Here is a 19865-nt window from a genome sequence, read left to right on the forward strand (position 1 = left end):
ACCCACCCTCCTTACCCCCCAGCCACCCTTTTTTTTTTTTTTTTGCTTCCAGGGCTATTGCTGGGGCTTGGTGACTAATCCACTGATCCTGGAGGCTATTTTTCCCCTTTTGTTGCCCTTCTTGTTTATTATTATTGTTGTTGTTGTAGTTATTATTGTTGTTGTTACTAATGTCGTCGTTGTTGGATAGGACAGAGAGAAGTGGAGAGAGGAGGGAAAGACAGAGAGGGGGACTGAAAGCTAGATACCCGCAGTGGTCCGAGAGGTGGCACAGTGGATAAAGCATCGGACTCTAAGGCATGAGGTCCTGAGTTCAATCCCCCGCAGCACATGTACCAGAGTGATGTCTGGCTCTTTCTCTCTCCTCCTATGTTTCTCATAAATAAATAAATAAATAAAATATTTTTAAAAAAGATAGACACTTGCAGACCTGCTTCATTGCCTGTGAAGCGACTCCCCTGCAGGTGGGGAGCCAGGGGCTCCAACTGGGATCCTTAACACTGGTCCTTGTGCTTTGCATTATGTGCGCTTAACCAGCTGCGCTACCACCCGACCCCCCCCCCTTTTTTTTTTCAGGACAGAGGTAGAGCGAAAGAGATCACAGCACCAAAGCTTCCTCCAGTGTGGTGGGGGCTGGGCTCAAATCATGACAAAGCAGCACACTAGCCATTTTACTAGCCCTCTCAGTTCTCTTTTCAGAAAATGACCAGAGCTTTGGGGAAAGGAAGAGGAGGTCTATAGGATGTAGAGAAGGAGGGGTCGAAAGGAAAGAAGGTGGAGGCTCAGAGTGGTCAAAGTATATTTCTGGGTGGTCCGGGAGGTGGCTCAGTGATAAAGCATTGGACTCTCAAACATGAGGTCCCGTGTTCGATCCCCGGCAGCACATGTGCCAAAGTGATGGCTGGTTCTTTCTCTCTCCTCCTATCTTTCTCATAAATAAATAAAATCTTAAAAAAAAAAAAAAAAGTGGGAGTCGGGCAGTAGTGCAGTGGGTTAAGCGTATGTGGCGCAAAGCACAGAGACTGGAGTAAGGGTCCTGGTTTGAGCCCCCGGCTCCCCACCTGTAGGGGAGTCACTTCACAGGCAGTGAAGTAGGTCTGCAGGTGTCTATCTTTCTCTTTCCCCTCTCTGTCTTCCCCTCCTCTCTCCATTTCTCTCTGTCCTATCCAACAACGACGACATCAATAATAACTACAACAATAAAAAACAAGGGCAACAAAAGGGAATAAATAAATATTAATTTTTTTTTTTAAAGTGTATTTCTGGGTAAGTGGGTGGGGAAGAGGGAGGAGGATGAGGTGAATTCATGCTTGGTGAGAAGGCAGGAGAGACCCAGTGCTTCCCTGAGACCTAGGAACTTAGCATAAGGATCCTGGTTCAAGACCCCAGCTCCCCACTTGCAGGGGTGTCGCTTCACAAGTGGTGAAGCAGGCCTTTCTTTCTCCTTCTCTACCTCCCCCCTCCTCTCTCGATTTCTCTGTCCTATCCAACAACAGCAATAACAACAAAAATGGAAAGAAAGAAAGAAAGGAAGGAAGAAAGAAAGAAGACCTGCAGTGGATTCATAGTGCAGGCACTAAGCCCCAGTGATAAACCCTGGAGACAAAAAAAAAAAAAAAAAATTCTGAGTCTTGCAGCCTTGGAGGTCGCACAGTGGCTACAGTGATGGACTTACAAGCATGAGTTTGAGCACCGACATTATAAGTACCAGAGTGATGCTCTGGTTCTCTGTTAATAAATAAATCTGGGAGGTGATGCAGTGGGTTAAAGCCTTGTACCCTAAAGCACGAGGTCCTTAGTTCAAACCCTGGCAGTATATGTACCAGAGTGAAGTTTGGTTCTCTTTCTTGCCTCCTCTCTCTCTCTCTCATTAGTAAATAAATACAATCTCTATAATACAAAAATATATATTTTAACATTTATTCCCTTTTGTTGCCCTTGTTTTTTATTGTTGTCGTCGTTGTTGGATAGGACAGAGAAATGGAGAGGAGGGGAAGACAGAGAGGTAGAGAGAAAGATTGTGAAGCAAATCCCATGCAGGTGGGGAGCCAGGGGCTCGAACTGGGATCTTTACGCTGGTCCTTGCACTTTGCCCCGTGTGCGCTTAACCCGCTGCACTACTGCCCGACTCCCTATAAAAATATTTTTAAGGAGCTGGGTGGTGGCACACCTGGTTGAGTGCACACATAACAATGCACAAGGACCTGGATTCGGTGTAAAGATCCTAGTTCAAGCCCCTGGCTCCCCACTTGTAGGTGTCTATCTTTCTCTCCCCCTGTCTTTCCCTCCTCTCTCCATTTCTCTCTGTCCTATCCAACAACGACGACATCAATAACTACAACAATAAAAAACAAGGACAACAAAAGGGAATAAATAAAGGGGAAAAAAAGAACTTTAGAAAAAAAAAAGAAAAAAATCCCAAGTCTTTTTCAAGAGTCCCTCTACAAGCCACAATGGTGTTGAGAAGTCGTAACAGATGGGGGTTGGGAGAAAGCTCACCTAGCAGTGCACAGACTTTATTGGGAGTCAGTGGTTTGAGCCTCAACACCACAGGGAAGCACCACAGAGAGCAGTCAGGAAGCTCCACAAATGATGGAGCGGTACTGTGGCCTCTCCTCCCTCTCTAAAAATAAAGAACAGGAAAAAGGAAAATGTGCAATTGAGGAAATCGCTCAATTCATAAAGCGTAGTAAGGGGCTAGATGGTAGTGTACCTGGTTGAACACGTTACCAGGTTCAAGCCCAAGTCCCTATCTGCAGGGGAGAAGCTTCATGAGTGGTTAAGCAGTGCTGTAGGTATCACTCTCTCCTTCTCTCCCCCATCCCTCTTGATTTCCCATCTCTATCCAATAATAAACAAAACATTTAAAAATCACACCCTGGGAGTCGGGCTGTAGCGCAGCAGGTTAAGCGCAGGTGGCGCAAAGCACAAGGACCGGCATGAGGACCCCGGTTCGAACCCCGGCTCCCCACCTGCAGGGGAGTCGCTTCACAGGCGGTGAAGCAGGTCTGCAGGTGTCTATCTTTCTCTCCTCCCCTCTGTCTTCCCCTCCTCTCTCCATTTCTCTCTGTCCTATCCAACAACGACAACAACAATAATAACTACAACAATAAAAAAAAAACAAGGGCAACAAAAGGGAATAAATAAATAAAATAAAATAAATAAAAAATTAAAAAATAAAGAATAAAAATAAAAAATCACACCCTATACACACATTACCATAGAGCACCTGCCCAACTGATGCTCTGATTTCTCTTATGGGGGAAGAAAAAAATATATACACACACAGACACACACGCATATAAGGGGCTGGGTGGTGACATGCCTTACCTTGTTGAGCACACATGTTACAATGTGCAAGGACCCAGGTTCAAGCCCCCAGTCCCCACCTACAAGGGAAAAACTTCACAAATAGTGAAGCAGTGCTGTAGGTGTCTCTCTCTCCATCTGTCTCCCTCTTTCTCTCGATTTCTGGCTATCTCTACGCAATAAACAAAGATAATTAAAAAAAATTTTAATTAGGGAGCCGGGTGGTAGCGTAGCAGGTTAAGCACAGGTGGCGCAAAGCTCAAGGACCAGCGTAAGGATCCTGGTTCGAGCCCCGGCTCCCCACCTGCAGGGGAGTCACTTTACAGGCAGTAAAGCAGTTCTACACGTGTCTTTCTCTCCCCCATTTCTCTCCCCATCTGTCTTCCCCTCCTCTCTACATTTCTCTCTGTCCTATCCAACAGCGACTACAACAATAAAATAAGGGCAACAAAAGGGAACAAATAAATATTTAAAAAAAATAACAGGGGATGTTGGGCGGTAGCGCAGCGGGTTAAGTGCATGTGGCACAAAGCGCAAGGATCCCGGTTCGAGCCCCTGGCTCCCCACCTGCAGGGGAGTCGCTTCACTGGCGGTGAAGCAGGTCTGCAGGTGTCTATCTTTCTCTCCCCCCTTCCTCTCCTCTCTCCATTTCTCTCTGTCCTATCCAACAATGACGACATCAATACCAACAACAATAACTACAACAACAATAAAAATATATATATAACAGATTAAAAAAAAGTTCCTTAAATGGATCAGGGGAGACAGCATAATGGTTATGCAAAACACTTTCATGCCTGGGGCCCTGAGGTCCCAGGTTTAACCACCAGCACCACCATAAGCCAAAGCTGAGCAGTGCTCTGGTTTGAAGAAAAAAAAAAAACCAAAAAAACAATCCTAGATCCTACCCCTGGAGGTGATGTAGTGGATAAAACATTAGACTCACCAGCATGAAATCCTTTGTTCAATTTCCAGCATTACGTACGCGTGCCAATGAAACTCTGGTTCTCCGACTCTCTTCCCTTACTTTCTCTCATAAGTAAATAGCTATTAGAGGGGCCAGGTGGAGGCGCACCTGGTTGAGTGTGCATGTTACAATGCACAAGGATCCAGATTCAAACTCCCAAGTCCCCATCCGCAGGGGGGAAGCTTTGCAAGTGGTAGAGCAGCGCTGCAAGTGTCTCTCTGTCTCCCCTTTCCCTCTCAATTTTTGTCTCTATCCAATAAATAAATAAGGTTTTGCTTTAAATTTTTCGCCTCCACGGTTATCATTGTGGCTTGGTGATTGCACTACGAATCCACTGCTCCTGGAGACTATTTTTTCCCTTTTTGTTGCCCTTGTTGTTTATCATTGTTATTGTTTTTTTAAATTTATTTCCTGTTGTTGCCCTTTATTGTTGTTGTTATTGACGTCATCATTGTTGGATAGGTCAGAGGAAATGAAGAGAGGAGGGAAACACAGAAGTGGAGAGAAAGATAGAAACCTACAGACCTGCTTCGCCACTTATGAAGCACCTCCCCTGCAGGTGGGGAGCTGGTGGCTTGAACCGGGATCCACACGCCAGTCCTTGTGCTTTTGCGCCACATGCGCTTAACCCGCTGTGCTACCACCTGACTGCCCATTATTATTGTTCTTATTGCTGTTGTCGTTGTTGGATAGGACAGAGAGAAATGGAGAGAGGAGAAAAAGAGACACCTGCAGACCTGCTTCACCGCCTGTGAAGCAACTCCCCTGAAGGTGGAAAGCCGGGGGCTTGAACCGGGATCCTTATACCAGTCCTAGTGCTTTGCCCCATGTGCGCTTAATCTGCTGCACTACCAGCCCCCATAAATAAGGTTTTTTTAAAAGAGGTAATTTAGAAAAAAAAAAAAGTGGTCCGGGAGTTGGCGCTGTGGATAAAGCATTGGACTCTCAAACATGAGGTCCTGAGTTCAATACCCGGCTGCACATGTACAAGAGTGATGCCTGGTTCTCTCTCTCTCTCCTCCTATCTTTCTAATAAAAAAAAAAAAAAAAAACCCTTTAAAACAAAAGGAAGTGAAAGACATTTAAAAATTATCTATGAAGGACCTAGTGGGGGTTATATTGTTATGTGGAAACTACGCATGTACAAACTACTACTGTATTTTACTGTTGACTATAAACCATTAATCCCCCAATAAAGAAATTTAAAAAATAACTCCCTAGATCCCCCATCATGTCTTAATCAGTAACCAACCACACCAAAGATTTGATATGATTTTTTTTATTAACATATAGTATTTTTAATAAAAAATAATATCCACTCTGGCTCTCCTCCACTGCAAGGGGAAGAGTGGTGAGGAGGGGCTGGCACTGCCCACCCCTGGGCATCTAGCATGCCCTGCCTCTGGAGCTCCCCTCCACCCCCTGCTTTCCAACTGGCTCTGACCTCCAGATAGACAGTTCAAAGTTACAAGTGCTTTAGGCCCTCCCTCAAGTTCCCCCAGGCCCACCCCTTGTGCAGAATCCAGGGACCACATAGACAAACTCCTTGCTTTTTCTTCTTCTTGGGAACCCTCGTGTATGTTAAAAAGAGGATCTGGCTAGGGTCTGGGAGGGGGGCAGAGAGTGGAAGCTCTACTGGCCAGGGGGGAAAGAGGCAAGGGAAAGTGATGGGGGGGGGGGCAGGGCTGAGGATGGTGTTGACAAGGTCGCTTCACTGCAGCCGGTCACTGCGAAATGAATCCTCCACGGCAGGGTCGGGCAGCAGGGCACAGGGGTCACTCAGCATGTTGAGGCCCTCCAGGCCCAGTGGCTCCATGCGCAGCTCTTCCTCCAGCCCCAGCCCCAGCTCCAAGCCAGCTGCTGATACCTCAAAGCCAGGCACGCCAGCTAGGGCTGCTGCAATCTCCTTGGAGAAACCTGGGGAGGAATCTCCTGTTTGGGAAGAGATGAGTAAGGACTCCCAGGCCATGTCAGTTCTTCCTGGACCCCTCAGCCTCCTGTTGGACCAGCAAATGAACCACTCCCCGTGTACACTCCCCTGCCGCTCTCACCTGTGAGGACGATGTTTGGCCCTGAGCCATGGCGGGAGTAGTGGGTCAAGTGCTGGTGGCTGAGGGGATGGGGGTCCTGGGGGCCACTTACTGGTCCCTCACCCCCTAAAAACCCAGGTCCTTCAGAAAAGCTGGAGGGATCCAGCGCCAGGCTGGCTGATGTGCTCTCCATGCTGAACTGCTCCAGCTGTGGGGCACAGATGGACTATGAGAAAACGGGCTTTGGAGCTGCCCAGTCCTGCGAACGTGGCCCCTTCTACTCAGCGGTGTGCGTACACACACACACACCCAGATATGAAAGCAGACAGAGAAAATGGCAGCAAGCAGAGCAGCAGAGCGAGCATGGGGTCCCAACTTGGTGTGAACACCGTACCTGCTGGGACAGAGTGTGAGTGTGCCAGGAAGAGAATGGGCCAAAGCAGCAGCCATCAAAGTGCAAGCCTTGCGGAGAGAGCTGGGAGAGGGGAAGGAGTGCGGTCAAATGCAGGAAGAGAGGCAGATCAGTGCCATTACCCTGGGGAAAGGAGGTTCTCCCTGATTGCACTGAAGTCTTTCTCAGGTTTCTTTCATCCACCCACATGACCCACCCTGCTCCGGAGAAAGGGACTCAAGGTACTCACACTACCCAGGCTGAAGTCATTCATGGGCCGATGGTAAGCCTGCTGCCCGTGCCCGCTGGAGCTGGGTGGGTACAGTGTTCCATAGTGCGGCTGCCGGCCTGGGGGCTGTCCGCCTGAGGGCTGCACTGAGCAGGCCTGAGTGGACAGCCCAGGCTGCTGGAGAGGTTTGGGGGTGGGAGGCTGGTTGGGGAGAACCAGACTTGGAGGGCTGTATGGGTATGGAGGCAATCGCTGGTCAGTGGGCAGTTTACTGGTGTCCAGGGGGACGCCCTGAGGAGAAGCAAGGAAAAAGAGGGACATTTACCCCTCAATATGACCCCACCAAGAGGAACTCTCAGCCTCCTAAGTAGCAGCTATTCTTCACAGCATCCTGACCTGAGTATGTTCCCATGGGGCTAGGCGCTCAAAAATGCATCTCGCGGGAGTCCAGCAGTAGTGCAGCGCATTAAGTGCATGTGGCGCGAAGCGCAAGGACTGTTGTAAGGATTCTGGTTCGAGGCCCCGGCTCCCCACCTGCGGGGGGGGGGGGTCACTTCACAGGCAGTGAAGCAGGTCTGCAGGTACCTCTCTTTCTCTCCCCGTCTTCCCCTCCTCTCGATTTCTCTCTGTCCTATCTAACAACGATGACATCAATAATAACAACAATAATACTATAACAACAATAAAACAACAAGGGCAACAAAAGGGAAAAAAAATATATATATATTTTTAAAAATGCATCTCATTACAACAATAAAACAACAAGGGCAACAAGAGGGAATAAATAAATAAATAATTTTTAAAAAATGCATCTCGTGGTCCGGGAGGTAGCGCAGTGATAAAGTTTTGGACTCTCAAACATGAGGTCCGGAGTTTGATCCCCGGCAGCACATGCGCCAGAGTGATGTCTGATTCTTTCTCTCTCCTCCTATCTTTCTCATAAATAAATAAAATCTTTTTTAAAAAATGCATCTCATGTGGTCTGGGAGATGGCTCAGTGGATAAAGCACTGAACTCTCAAGCATGAGATCCTGAGTTCAAGCCCCAGTAGCACATGTAACAGAGTGATATTTGGTTCTTTCTCATTAATAAACAAAATCTTTAAAAAAAAAAAAAAACGCATCTCAGGATGAAAGTGGTGGCCAGGTGATAGTGCACCAGGTTGATCATGCAAAGAAGGTTTAAGCCCCAGGCCTCCTCCTACAAGGGAAGAAGCTGTGCTGTAGGTATCTCTCTGTCTCTCCTTCTCTATCTCCCCCTCCTCCCTCCCACAGTTTCTGTCTTGGTCAAAATAAACAGTTTTAAAAATAAATCTAGTGAGTCAGGCGGTAGCACAGCGGGTTAAGCGCAGGTGGCACAAAGCACAAGGACCGGCATAAGGATCCCGGTTCAGGCCCCTGGCTCCCCACCTGCAGGGGAGTCACTTCACAGGCGGTGAAGCAAGTTTGCAGGTGTCTATCTTTCTCTCCCCCGTCTTCCCCTCCTCTCTGCATTTCTCTCTGTCCTATCCAACAATGACGACATCAATAATAACAACAATAACTACAACAACAATAAAAAACAAGGGCAACAAAAAGGAAAATAAATAAATATAAAAATATATCTAATAAAAAAAAGAAAGTGATTGAGGGGGTTGGAAAGTGGTGCACCTTGTTAAGTGCTCGCATTACAGTGTGTAAGGACTCAGGTTTAAGCCCCTGGTCCCCACCCGTAGGGAAAAAACTTCAGCCAGGTTCTTTCTCCCTATCTTCCTCTCCTCTCTCAATTTCTCTCTATCTCTACCCAACAATAATATTAATCTTAATAATAATAAGTGATTGAGTGAAAACCATTTTGAACCCACACTGGTAGACCTTAGTGCTACGTGATTAGTAACCCAGCACTTGTGATACACCTCCCAAGTAAGTTGACGACACAACAGTAATCTTGGGACTGTTGTTCCAAAGCCTTGAAAAGTGTGAGCAGGGAAGGCATGTGGATAAAGGAAGGACAAAGGAGGGAGGGAAGTCAGGCTCATGCTAAGTTCCAAGTGAGCCGAGTCCTTACTGGCCTGGTTTGAAGTCTTCCCTACAGCAATGGGAAGCTGGATAAGGATGGAACACAGAACACACATTCCTGACAGCAATGATGGCAGGGGAGAGGAGAAGAGAGGGGAAAGAGGAGCAGAAAATTGAGAGAAGGAGAGCAGAGTGGGCAAGAGGAAAAGAAAAAGACCAAGAGAAAGAGAAAAGTTAAAGTTTTATATTGAGGAAAAGGCCCAGAACTGAGAATTCTCAGTTCAGGACTGAATTCTTCCTAACTTGCTGTGTGAATGTGGGGAAGTGATTTTCCCTCTGGGGTCCAATCTCTTAGTTTGTATATGAGAGGGGCTGGGCTCCATGACATAAGTCTCTGAGTCTGAATTCTATTAAAGAAAAGAGGGTCTGGGGGTGGTGAAATAGCTCACTTGGATAGTGTGCTACTTTGCCTTGTGAATGACCCAGTTTCAAGCCCAGTCCCTATTGTATTAAAGGAAGCTTCAATGCTATGGTCTTTCACTTTCTCTATCTTTATAAAAAAAAAAAAAAAAAAAAAAAAAAAGGAGTCGGGCAGTAGTGCAGCAGGTTAAGCACAAGTGGTGCAAAGTGCAAGGGCCGGCGTAAGGATCCTGGTTGGAGCCCCCGGCTCCCCACCTTCAGGGGAGTCGCTGCACAAGCAGTGAAGCAGGTCTGCAGGTATCTGTCTTTCTCTCCCCCTCTCTGTCTTCCCCTCCTCTCTCCATTTCTCTCTGTCCTATCCAACAACGACGACATCAATAACAACAACAATAACTACAACAATAAAACAACAAGGGTGGGGGTCCGGCAGTAGCGCAGTGGGTTAAGTGCACATGATGCAAAGCGGAAAGACTGGTGTAAGGATCCCAGTTCGAGTCCCTGGCTCCCCACCTATAGGGGAGTCGCTTCACAGGGGGTGAAGCAGGTCTGCAGGTGTCTCTCTTTCTCTCCCCCTCTGTCTTCCCCTCCTCTATTTCTGTCCTAGCCAACAACTATGACATCAATAATAACAACAATAATAATAACTACAACAACAATAAGAAGGAAAAAACAAGGGCAACAAAAGGGAATAAATAAAATAAAATAAAATAAAAAGGTGGAGGGAAAAGACAGGGAAAAACAGGAAGGTGAAGGACAAGCCAGCACTGGTAGAGCATGCAGCACCCAGTGGCAGCGGATGTGGGCCAGGTGCTCACACATGGTATCCTCCGATGCCAAGGTTCACAGAAGTTAAATAACCTATTCAGAGAGAGATGCTCTCTTCCGCAGAAAGGAGACAGAGGGCAGAGGACAGAGGAATCAAAGGACAAGGCTGAGATGAAGTGCAGGAAGTGAGGTTAAGTGGTGTTAGGGAGGATGGGTTGGGCAGGGAGAGCACCTGGCAGGAGAGAAGGGCAAGGGAGACAGACATGGAGGCGAGGCAGCCACGCATACCTGAGTGATGGAAGACAAGGTGGGTGACATTGTTGGCGAAAACTGTTTGGGCAGCTGCTGTTGGGACCTTCTGGCGTCGGCTGGGCCCGCGGGCAAACTCAGGGGGCTGAGGGGCACACGGCGGTGTCGAGGGGAGGCCCCAGGGGTGGAAGCTGAGTAGGGAGGGACACCCAGCACGGGAGATGAAGTGGAGGAGGAGGAGGAGGAGGAGGAGAGAGCTGGGGCACTGAGCGAGGGGTGACCCAGGGAGGTGGCAGGCAGTGCGTGGCGGGCCAAAGACGAGGCAGGCAGTGAGGGGTGACTGTGGGAACCCTGCAGCTGGGGCTGAGGACTGCTCAGGGAAGCCTGGAGGTTGGGATTGCTTAGGGAGGACTGCAAGGATGGATGGCTGAGAGGTGAATGAAGTCCTGCAGGCACAGACAAAAACCAGAGATGCCGACATTACTGATGGGAACTGGGCCCCTCTCCGCCCAAGATGGGTGGCAGCGACTGGGTTATGGAAGTGGCAACACAATGTCCTCCCTACTCTGTCCCTGAAAGTGAGGTGAGCTCTCTGTCTTCTTTCTAGGAAAAGCCACATCCACCAGTTCTCACTGGTAGGAAACTGCAGGGAGGGCACCCAAGGAGGGGGAAAGGGGGGGTGTGTGTGGACAGCCACAGGAAGTCCTAGGTGCTTAGGCCACCCAGCCCTTGGTCCCTCAAGATGGGGTGGTACCCCATGGACACCTGGCCAAGGTGGTCACTCACCTGGTGCATCATAGCCTGGGCCCAGGCCCAGGCCCCCACTGATGCCCAAGTGGGTCATGGTGTGGGTCAAGTTGGAGGTGCTGCTGCCCCCACTCAGGCTAGGGTAGGCAGCCTCCTCAGGGTCCAGGGGGGTAGGTAGTGGAGGGGGGAAGTGCAGGTTGGTGAGGTCAGGGAGAGAGCCTCCTGTGTTCATGGCTGGCGGGAGGACAGGCATATTGGCAGGCTGGTCGGGAGAAGGAAAGATGCTGCAGGAGAGCAAGAGGGAACTGTGAGTGGGGGTGGGGGGTGGGCATACAGACGGGGGTAGGGGAGGCCAGAGCCCAGTGCCCCATGCCTCCCTTCCACTCTCCCTCCTTTCCTTAGGCAGCCTCACAGAGGTGCTCACTTAATTCCAGGGACTTCACAGGACCGAGGTCGGGAGGAGGACGAGGTCAGCTGAGGAGGGAAGGAAAATTGTGGACAGTGAAGATTATACTCCAGTATGAAGGGTGAGGTAACTCCAGAAAAACCATGTGAGAAAGGGAGAGGGAAAGCGAGAGCGGGCCACATCTACCTTCTTAGCATCCCATGGCTTCAGCAAGTGTTTGTCATCTAGCAAGTTCTGCTCAACTGGAGGGCCTTGAGAAAGAAAGACTGATGGTGAGGGCAGGAGAAGGAGTAAGACAGGACAGGAAGCAGAGGCAGAGGGAATCCCATTTTCTTTTTTTTTTTTTAATTAAATTTTATTGATTTTTTTCCCCTTTTGTTGGCCTTGTTGTTTATTGTTATTATTGTTGTTGTTACTGCTGTTGTCGTTGTTGAATAGGACAGAGAGAAATGGAGAGAGGAGGGGAAGACAGACAGGGGGAGACCTGCTTCACCTCCTATGAAGCGACCCCACTGCAGGTGGGGAGCCGGGGGCTCGAACCGGGATTCTTATGACGGTCCTTGCGCTTTGCGCCATGTGCGCTTAACCCACTGTGCCACTGCCCGGCTCCCGGAATCCCACTTTCTGGCCCTACAGAGCCCCCAACCCTAGCCTAGAACTGGTGTGTCTCTCAGTACTTGTAAGCAGTGAGAAGCACATACCTTTGGAGTCCATTTCACCATCCAGAAAACCTGCAAAGGATGTGGTGGAGTTGGCTGTAGTGCCTCTGGCCTACCTGCTTCAAATGAAAGTTCCACGACTGATCCCCACCCTGGGACCATGCCACATACCTCCACGGCGGCCAGGGATCACACTGGGAGGGGCAGGTCCCGGGTAAGTGTCCTGAGGATTGGGGTTCATCACACTTGTATGAAGGGCAGAGTCAGAGCTTGTCCTATAGGGATAAGAAGGATGAGATGGTACCAGTGATGGTGTTCTAATCCCAAAGCATTGATTAGTGGAGAGCTGAAGACCCAGAAATGACACAGAATAGGAGAGATAGCGGTTAGGAAAATGCAGATAAAGTACATATGCTGATGCTCTGGCCTTGCTCTATTAAAAAATAAATAAAATGGGAGCCGGGTGGTGGCACACCAAGTTAAGTGCACATAATACAAAGCACAAGGATCCTGGTTTGAGATCCTGGCTCCCCACCTGCAGGGGGGAGACGCTTCACAAGTGAAGCAGGTCTGCAGGTGTCTCTCTCTCTCCATCTCTATCTTCCCTTCTCCTCTCAATTTCTCACCTGTTAAGTGCAGATGGTAGTCGAAACAACTGTCCCTTCTCTGCAGGGAAATTGCCCCATGGCATCGTCCTGGGAAAGGAAAAACAAAGTTGTGAGGAGGAAGGCAAGCGATAGAGAAGAAAGTGGGTACAGGGCAAGCAGCTGTGGTACTGCCAAGGTAGCGGCAGAGACAGACAAGCACCCAGGAGCGCTCTTTTCCTTCAGGTTCTTCTGGTATCTCTGGCCCATGAAGTGGCTCCCCCTGTCAGTGAGAGCTGGCGATTCTAAGCTCTCTGCCAGGACAAATGGAACAGATGGGGATTTGGTAGCCCAGCAACTATGCCAGCTAGGTCTGTGAATTGAGATGGACAAAGGGAAGGGCCCAGAAGTCTAAGCTAGCACCTATCCTTGACAGGAGCAGCCACCCTCACCTGTAGCACTGTCCTTCTCCCTCCCCCACACACAGCCCAGCTAGCCATGTTCACCATTGGTCCTGCCCTGCCGGACGAGGAGGTTTGGCCACCATGTCAACACGGCCAGAACTGGACTCTGACCCACCTACTCCACCTGCCCCCACCCCTCCCATCTGGCTGGTCTCATTGAAAGCCTTGCCCAGCCCTACAGATGTGGTAAAGAGTAGGCAGGAGCTTACTCCACCTGCCCTGAACACTGACCTCCGCCAGCCGGACTCCGGGGGAGGAGACAAGTAGGAAGGGCTGTAAGGAGAGCTGTCGATGTGAACAGCACTAGTCAAGGGAAAATAGGAGAGAAAAAAAAGGCAGCCAACACATGAGATGCTTCAAGAAACAAATACCTGGGGACAGGTGGTGGTGCGCCTGGTAGAGAGCATATGTTATTACAATGCTTAAGGGCCCAGGTTCAAGCCCCCAGCCCCCACGTGTAGTTGTGTAGGTGTCTCTTGTCTCTCTTTCCCTCCCTATCTCTCTGTTCCCTCTCAATTTCTCCATCTCTGTGTAAAATTAAATAAACAAACACCTTTCTTCCCGTTTAGAATGGGGCAGAGAATAGGAGTGAATCAGGCCTACTGGTGATGGAGAAAGAGAAAAAATGCCTAGAGGGCTGGCAAAACAGCTTACCTGGATAGTGTACCTGCTCTGTCAAGGGCATGACTCAAGGTTCAAGCCGGCCCTCCACTGCAATGGAAGAAATTGTGATGCTATGGTATCTTTGCCTCTCTTGTCTCTTTGTTTCTTCCAAGATGTATTTATTTCACAAGAGGGAGGGAGGGAGAGAGACAGAGACAGAGAGATACAGAAGGGGGCCAGGTGGTGGTGTACCTGGTTGAACATACACATTACAGTTCACAAGGACTGAGGTTCAAGCCCCCAGTCCTCACCTTCAGGATGGAAGCTTCACAAGTGGTGAAGCAATGCAGCAGGCCTCTTTCTCTGGCCTTCTCAATTTTTCTGTACCCAAAATAAAACAATAAATAAAATGTTAAATTTAAAGAGTGGTCCAGGATGTGGTGTAGTGGATAAAGCACTGGACTCTCAAGCATGAGGTCCTAAATTCAATCCCTGGCAGCACATGTACCAAAGTGATGTCTGGTTCTCTCTCTCTCTCTCTCCTCCTATCTTTCTCATGAATAAATTTTTTTTAATTAATTAAATTCTTTAAAAAAAACTGGGGCCAGGAGGTGGTACATTCTGGTTATGCACACACATTACAGTACGCAAGATCCTAGGTTCAAGCCAGTGGTCCCCACCTGCAGAGGGAAAGCTTCACAAGTGGTAAAGCAGGGCTGCAGGTTTATCTCTGTCTCTTTCCCTCTCTATCTCCCCCTTTCCTCTCAATTTCTATGTCTCTATCTGATTTTAGAAAAAAATTCAAAGAGAGAGACAGAACAGAGAGGGCCAAGCAGCACTTTGGTATATATATAGGTCTGGGGACTAAATTCAGGACCTCATACTTGCAAGTCCAGAGTTCTACCACTGCATCACCTCCTGGATAGCTGTCTCTTGTCCAGGTACAATTTCCAACACCACCATAAGCCAGAGATGAGCAGTGCTCTGGTAAAAATAAAATAAGTAGGCAGGGTTTGGGGTTTGTGGAAACATCATGCGAATAAAATCCAAGAACAGAAATGTGTGCATCCCAGGAGATGGCATAGTGGATAAAGTGCTGAACCCTCAAGCATGAGGTTCCTATCAATCCCCAGCATCTCATGTGCAGAGTGATGATTCTTCCTGCCCCTCTTCCTCCTCCTCTACCACCATTTCTCATAAAAAAAAAAAAAAAAAAAGGAAGGGGCAGGGGTAGATAGCATAATGGTTATGCAAGGAGACTCTCATGCTTGATGCTCCAAAATCCCAGGTTCAAAACCCCACACCACCATAAGCCAGAGCTGACCAGTGCTCTGGTAAAAATTAATTAATTAATTGATTTTGATTTTTAAAAAAGGGGAGGCCAGGTGGTGGTGCACCCAGTTGAGCACACATGTTACAATGCACAAGGATCTAGGTTCAAACCTCTAGTCCCCACCTGCCGGGGAAAAGCTTTGTGAGTGGTGAAGCAGGGCTGCAGATGTCTCTCCCCTCTCTCTCACCCCCTTCCTCTTGATTTCTGACAGTCTTTATCCAATAAATAAATAAAGATAAGAAATTTAAAAACATAATAAAGGAAGGAAGGAAAAACAGAAATGTGAGGAGGGACCCAAGCCCTGTTCAGCAGCATACTTCTTAAGGAGTCCTGTCCTGGAAGCAGACAAGAGAAGGGGGCATTCAAGCCAACCACTGATGGGGGGGGGGGGGGGGGAGCTGTGGCAGGCACAGCCCTAGGAGCTGCAGGTCCCTGTCACAGGAGCCAGTGTGACAAAGGCCAAATGGCCACTCGTCAGGGAGACTGGGTTAGAGAAGAGTGAGACTGGCCAGCACTCAAAGCCCCTTCCTGTCATGAATCCCCTCCCCCAATCCCATGAAGGATATGTGACGGGGGTAACGACGAAGTGGAGACACCATTCTCCGTGGGTCTCGCTGTACCCGCTCCACCAGTCCATGGTGTCGAGTGCTCCGAGATGAATCCAAAGGTGAGTGGAGGGGGCTCTGCCAAGACAGACAGGTAAGTTGGCAGGGGGAGCAGCCTGAGAGCCTGTACCCCCCGCATATATGCTGGCATCCACTCACCTGGAACTCGGCCAGGCCACAGCTAATCTGGTTAACGTTGGGCAGGGAACCGCCATAATGGGAGCTTCGTGTGTAGGCCAGTCGTAGCTTCTGTGCCTGTAGCTGAAACATGGAGGACAAGTGGGGGTGTCACGAAGGGTCCTGGGTGCTGTTCCTGTTGCTTTCCTGCCATCTTTGACATTCCTATGTCCAGGATAAGCTACCACTGCTTTTTTTTTTTAAATACCTAAAGAGGAAAAAAATAGAGAAAGATATCTGCTAGCTGTGCCAGGAGAAAGAGCAGTGCTGGGGGAATGGTCCACTGAGACCTGGTACAAACAAGCTACCCAGATCCTCTGCCGGACATTAGCATCAATGAGAGAGCTAACGCCTGTCACTGCCCTGCCAGGCAGAGCCCCAACACTCCACTCAGGGCCTGGCCCAGTTGGCATCTGTCTAAACAGAGTCCCTGAGGGGCTGCCCAGAACCCCCAGGCTAGTCACATGGGGGAAGTAATGCCTGGGGAAGGGTGGCGAGGAGGCACTTCTGCTTTGCCCTACAGATGTGTCCAGGACTAACTGTAAGATGATGGTTCCATGGAAGGCTGTGGGGGGATGCCATGGAGCCACTGCTGGCGGCCTCTTCCCTCCCTACTCTGGAAGGCACAGACTTTGGGGCTCTGCCACTTGCACAGCCTCAGGAAGGTTACAGAGCAGTGTCTCCTGGACTACAACATCTAAGGAGTGATATAGCTCTACAAGCTGCACAGAGTACAAACCAAGGAGCACCCTTCTACTGAAGGGCCTTCTCAGTTCTAACATCCCTGAACTGGCAGGGAACCTGGAGAATGGTGGGGGGCATGCAGGGGAGCAGCAGCCTACCCTCCTCCCCAAGCCTGGGCTACAGCCAGCTTCCTTAGTCTCACCCCCACTCTGGGGAAAGGTGTCTGGCACAAACCTCGGCCTGGCCTGGTTTTAGTCTGTCGGCAGGCCCTCTTACACTTGGTGAGAAGGAAGCACCTATTTTTGAGGCTTAGCTGCTGCCTCCAGCCCATGGCACAGAATCAGGAGAGCAGAGGAGGGATACATTGACAAGCTATGGAGCAGCAAGCTAACCAGGGAACAGTAACCTGGGTTCAAGTCCCTGGTCTTCATGAAACTGCAGGAAGCTTTGGTGCTATGCTGTCTCTGTTTCTCTATCTGAAAAAATGTTGCTTGGAGTGGTGGAGCCCGGTGATGACAGAAAAAAAAAAAAAAAGAATTTATGGAGTCATACTGCTCTGCACTGGCCAACACTAGAGTTGACATTTTGTTCCAGGAGGTCAGTACTGAGTTTAATGGGTACTATGCTGACCTTTGTGTCACTTTCAGTGTTTCTATTTTTTCTTTTTTTTGATGGAGGCAAAGAAGAAGAGAAAGAGAATGAAAAAGACCAGAGCACCAAAGCTTCTTCAATGCAGTAAGAGAGGTTCAGGCTTGAACCTGGGACACACACGTGACAAATCAGCGCACCATACTAATGAGCTATTCTGCCAGCCCTGGGTCATTTTCAAGGCTACCATTCAAAATGTAGCTTGGGAGCTAGTGCAATGAATAAAGTTGGGCTCAAGCATGAGGTCCCAAGTTCCATCCCCAGCATCACATGTACCAGAGTGATGCTCTGGTTCTTTCTACTTTCTCATGTAAGTAAATATTCTCTAACTTATATTTTATTTGAGAGAGAGATTCAGAAAGGAATACATAAGAGGAAAACCTGAGCACTGCTCACCTCTAGCTGCTGGGGTCTGAAGCTGGGATCTTAGAGTCTCAGGCATGAAAATTTTCTACATAACCATTATGCTATGTCCCCAGCCCAAATCTTTAGAAAAAAATCATTAACAACCCCAGCCCCACAGTAGTATATCCCCATCATATCTACCTCAAATGAGGCCTCCAGCTGGCCAGAAAGCAAGCTGACTCTCAGGACCCTAATCAAGTATTTCCACCACATGTCTATGTGCAGCAGACAAGCTAACCAGAAAAAAGGCGGAATGAAAGGGTCTTTAGCCTGAGCCATGTGCCACAAACACTGAAACCCCAGTTTTGAGTTCCTCACAGCCTTTCTTCGTTTGCATACAGCTCTCCTAAGGTCCTAGCATGTATTTGCTGGAGTCGAGGTGTCAACCCCTCACCTACCTTCTTGCCACTGCCCCCAGCACACATCAAAAGCTCCTGAGGGAAACAGTCAACTGTTCTCTGATGACCCTCAAGGCAGTCACCAGGGGTTGTGCATACTGGCTTTTCCTCCCCACCTCTCTCCTTTCTGACTCCACAAACTGGGACACATGGTCTCCAGAGACCCAACAGGGATAAAGCACAGAAAAGGCTAACAGAGTGAAGGGAGAGGATCACAAAAATGTAGCCAGAGTCATGATCATAGGGAGACACAGGCACGGACAGCCCAGTTGAGTACTCTGAATTGCACTATCAATGTCCCACCACAACAAGTCACTTCACTTGCTCTACAGAGAAAGATGTGCCCCTAAATCACACAGCACAGCAGCCGGGCAAACTCCCACCCCAGCTCTCTCTTACATCCAACCCTGGCAAGTAAAAGCCAGGCCAGGACGCCCTTCTTTCTGACTGTCCTAGGAGTGACAGGCTCTCCCAGGCACCCCAGAGGGGCCAGCGGAGCAGCATCTCCCTGGAGAGCGGCAAACCAGCGGCCCGTGTCCTCTCCTGCCCACGGGTCCCCTGGTCTTCAGACCCAGGGCTCTCCCTCCTGCCTCCTCCTCCTCCTCCAAACCGGCCAGGCCACAGCACCAAGCACTAGTCTGTGAGCCATGGACCTTACCTTCGTTCACGTCAGGAAACCACAAGAAGTATTTGAAAAAGGAAGCCAGGGGACGGGACACAGGAGGGGACTTCCTGCCCCACTGCACCCAGTGCCGCCGTTCACACCACGCAGGGGCCCTTTCCCGGAGGTGCTGACACGCCGGGCGGGCAAGGGGGGCGCTCAGATCCGAGATCGCTGGGTCACAGGCAGGCCAGGGAGCACAGATCACCTCCTCACCCCGCACCCAAACGCAGGAGATGCTTCAACAGCGCCCCCAAGAAGACGAAAGCAGGGATGCAAAGGGACCACCCACTTCCTACCTCCTCTGGCTTCAGGGGACCAGCGCCTCTCCACCCACTGCCGCCACGCTCACCCGGTCCCTGACAGCCCCCAGCCCTCGACCTCCTGGGCTTTTCGGTCACTCAGCACCAGATTCATCCGCGCCTCCCAGACAGCAGCGCCCGAGGCCCCCGCCCCCGCCGCGCCTATAGCGCCCCGATCTGCCACCGCTCGCCGGCCCCTCACCCGGGTGGAGCCGATGTCCATCATCACCTCCTCGAAGGCCGCTGTCTCCTCCGCCTGACGCTGCTTCTGCAGCGCGATCTTCTCACTAAACTTGCGCGGATTAGAAGCCGAGGCCGTGGCGGAGCCGGGCCCGTTCGCCCCCGAGGTCGCCATCTTCCTCCCCGTTCTGACCCGCCACCCTCCCAGCGCCAGCCACGGCCTCTGCCGCGGGCTTCGGCCCGGCTCTGCCAGCCGTAGCTACCGCCGCCGCCGCCGTCGTCGCCTCACCAAGCACCGCGAACCCAGTCCCAGCCTAGCCCTGACCTGTGAGGCACGCGGGCCGCGGGGAATTGTAGTTTGTTTACGTAACTCCTTCACAACCCCGGGCACACTCCACGGGGAGGAAACGGACTCAATTTCCCAGCAGGCATGTCTACTCTGAACCCGGAGCTTGGCCCCTCCCTCCCAGCTCTGCCCTGCGCGGAGCACGATGGGGGTCGTAGTTTTACACTGGTCCCCAGTCTGGGACTAGATGAGGAGCGGGATTAGGAGAGAAGAAAGCGGAAAAAGGAGGAAAGGGAAGTGGTGGAAACAGGGAGTGAAAAAGAAAGAGACAAGTGCGGTAATTTGGTTCTTCTCAGGGAAATGGAC

General features: G+C 50.0%; 1 protein-coding gene across 4 annotated transcripts; it reads right to left on the minus strand.

Annotated features, from left to right (window-relative positions):
- Positions 1-5539: 5539 nt before the first annotated feature.
- CRTC2 (CREB regulated transcription coactivator 2) lies at positions 5540-19606 on the minus strand. Of its 4 annotated transcripts, none has more exons than XM_060201511.1 (15): positions 19236-19606; positions 15918-16019; positions 15718-15836; positions 13449-13508; positions 12796-12864; positions 12341-12444; positions 12212-12241; positions 11697-11761; positions 11529-11578; positions 11144-11388; positions 10397-10548; positions 7323-7460; positions 6948-7217; positions 6328-6514; positions 5540-6208 (listed from the first exon to the last, which is right to left on the minus strand). In XM_060201511.1, exons 1-15 carry the CDS (start codon positions 19386-19388, stop codon positions 5988-5990), a joined length of 1965 nt encoding a protein of 654 aa, XP_060057494.1. In that variant the 5' UTR covers positions 19389-19606; the 3' UTR covers positions 5540-5987. The 4 variants fall into 4 exon arrangements, with proteins under 4 accessions (XP_060057494.1, XP_060057492.1, XP_060057493.1 ...); XM_060201509.1 differs by having other exon boundaries at positions 10397-10803; XM_060201510.1 differs by lacking the exon at positions 7323-7460 and having other exon boundaries at positions 10397-10803; positions 19236-19604.
- Between the last annotated feature and the right edge of the window lie 259 nt (positions 19607-19865).

The sequence above is a fragment of the Erinaceus europaeus genome, chromosome 11 (genome assembly GCF_950295315.1).
Source record: "Erinaceus europaeus chromosome 11, mEriEur2.1, whole genome shotgun sequence".
Taxonomy (NCBI): Eukaryota; Metazoa; Chordata; class Mammalia; order Eulipotyphla; family Erinaceidae; genus Erinaceus; species Erinaceus europaeus.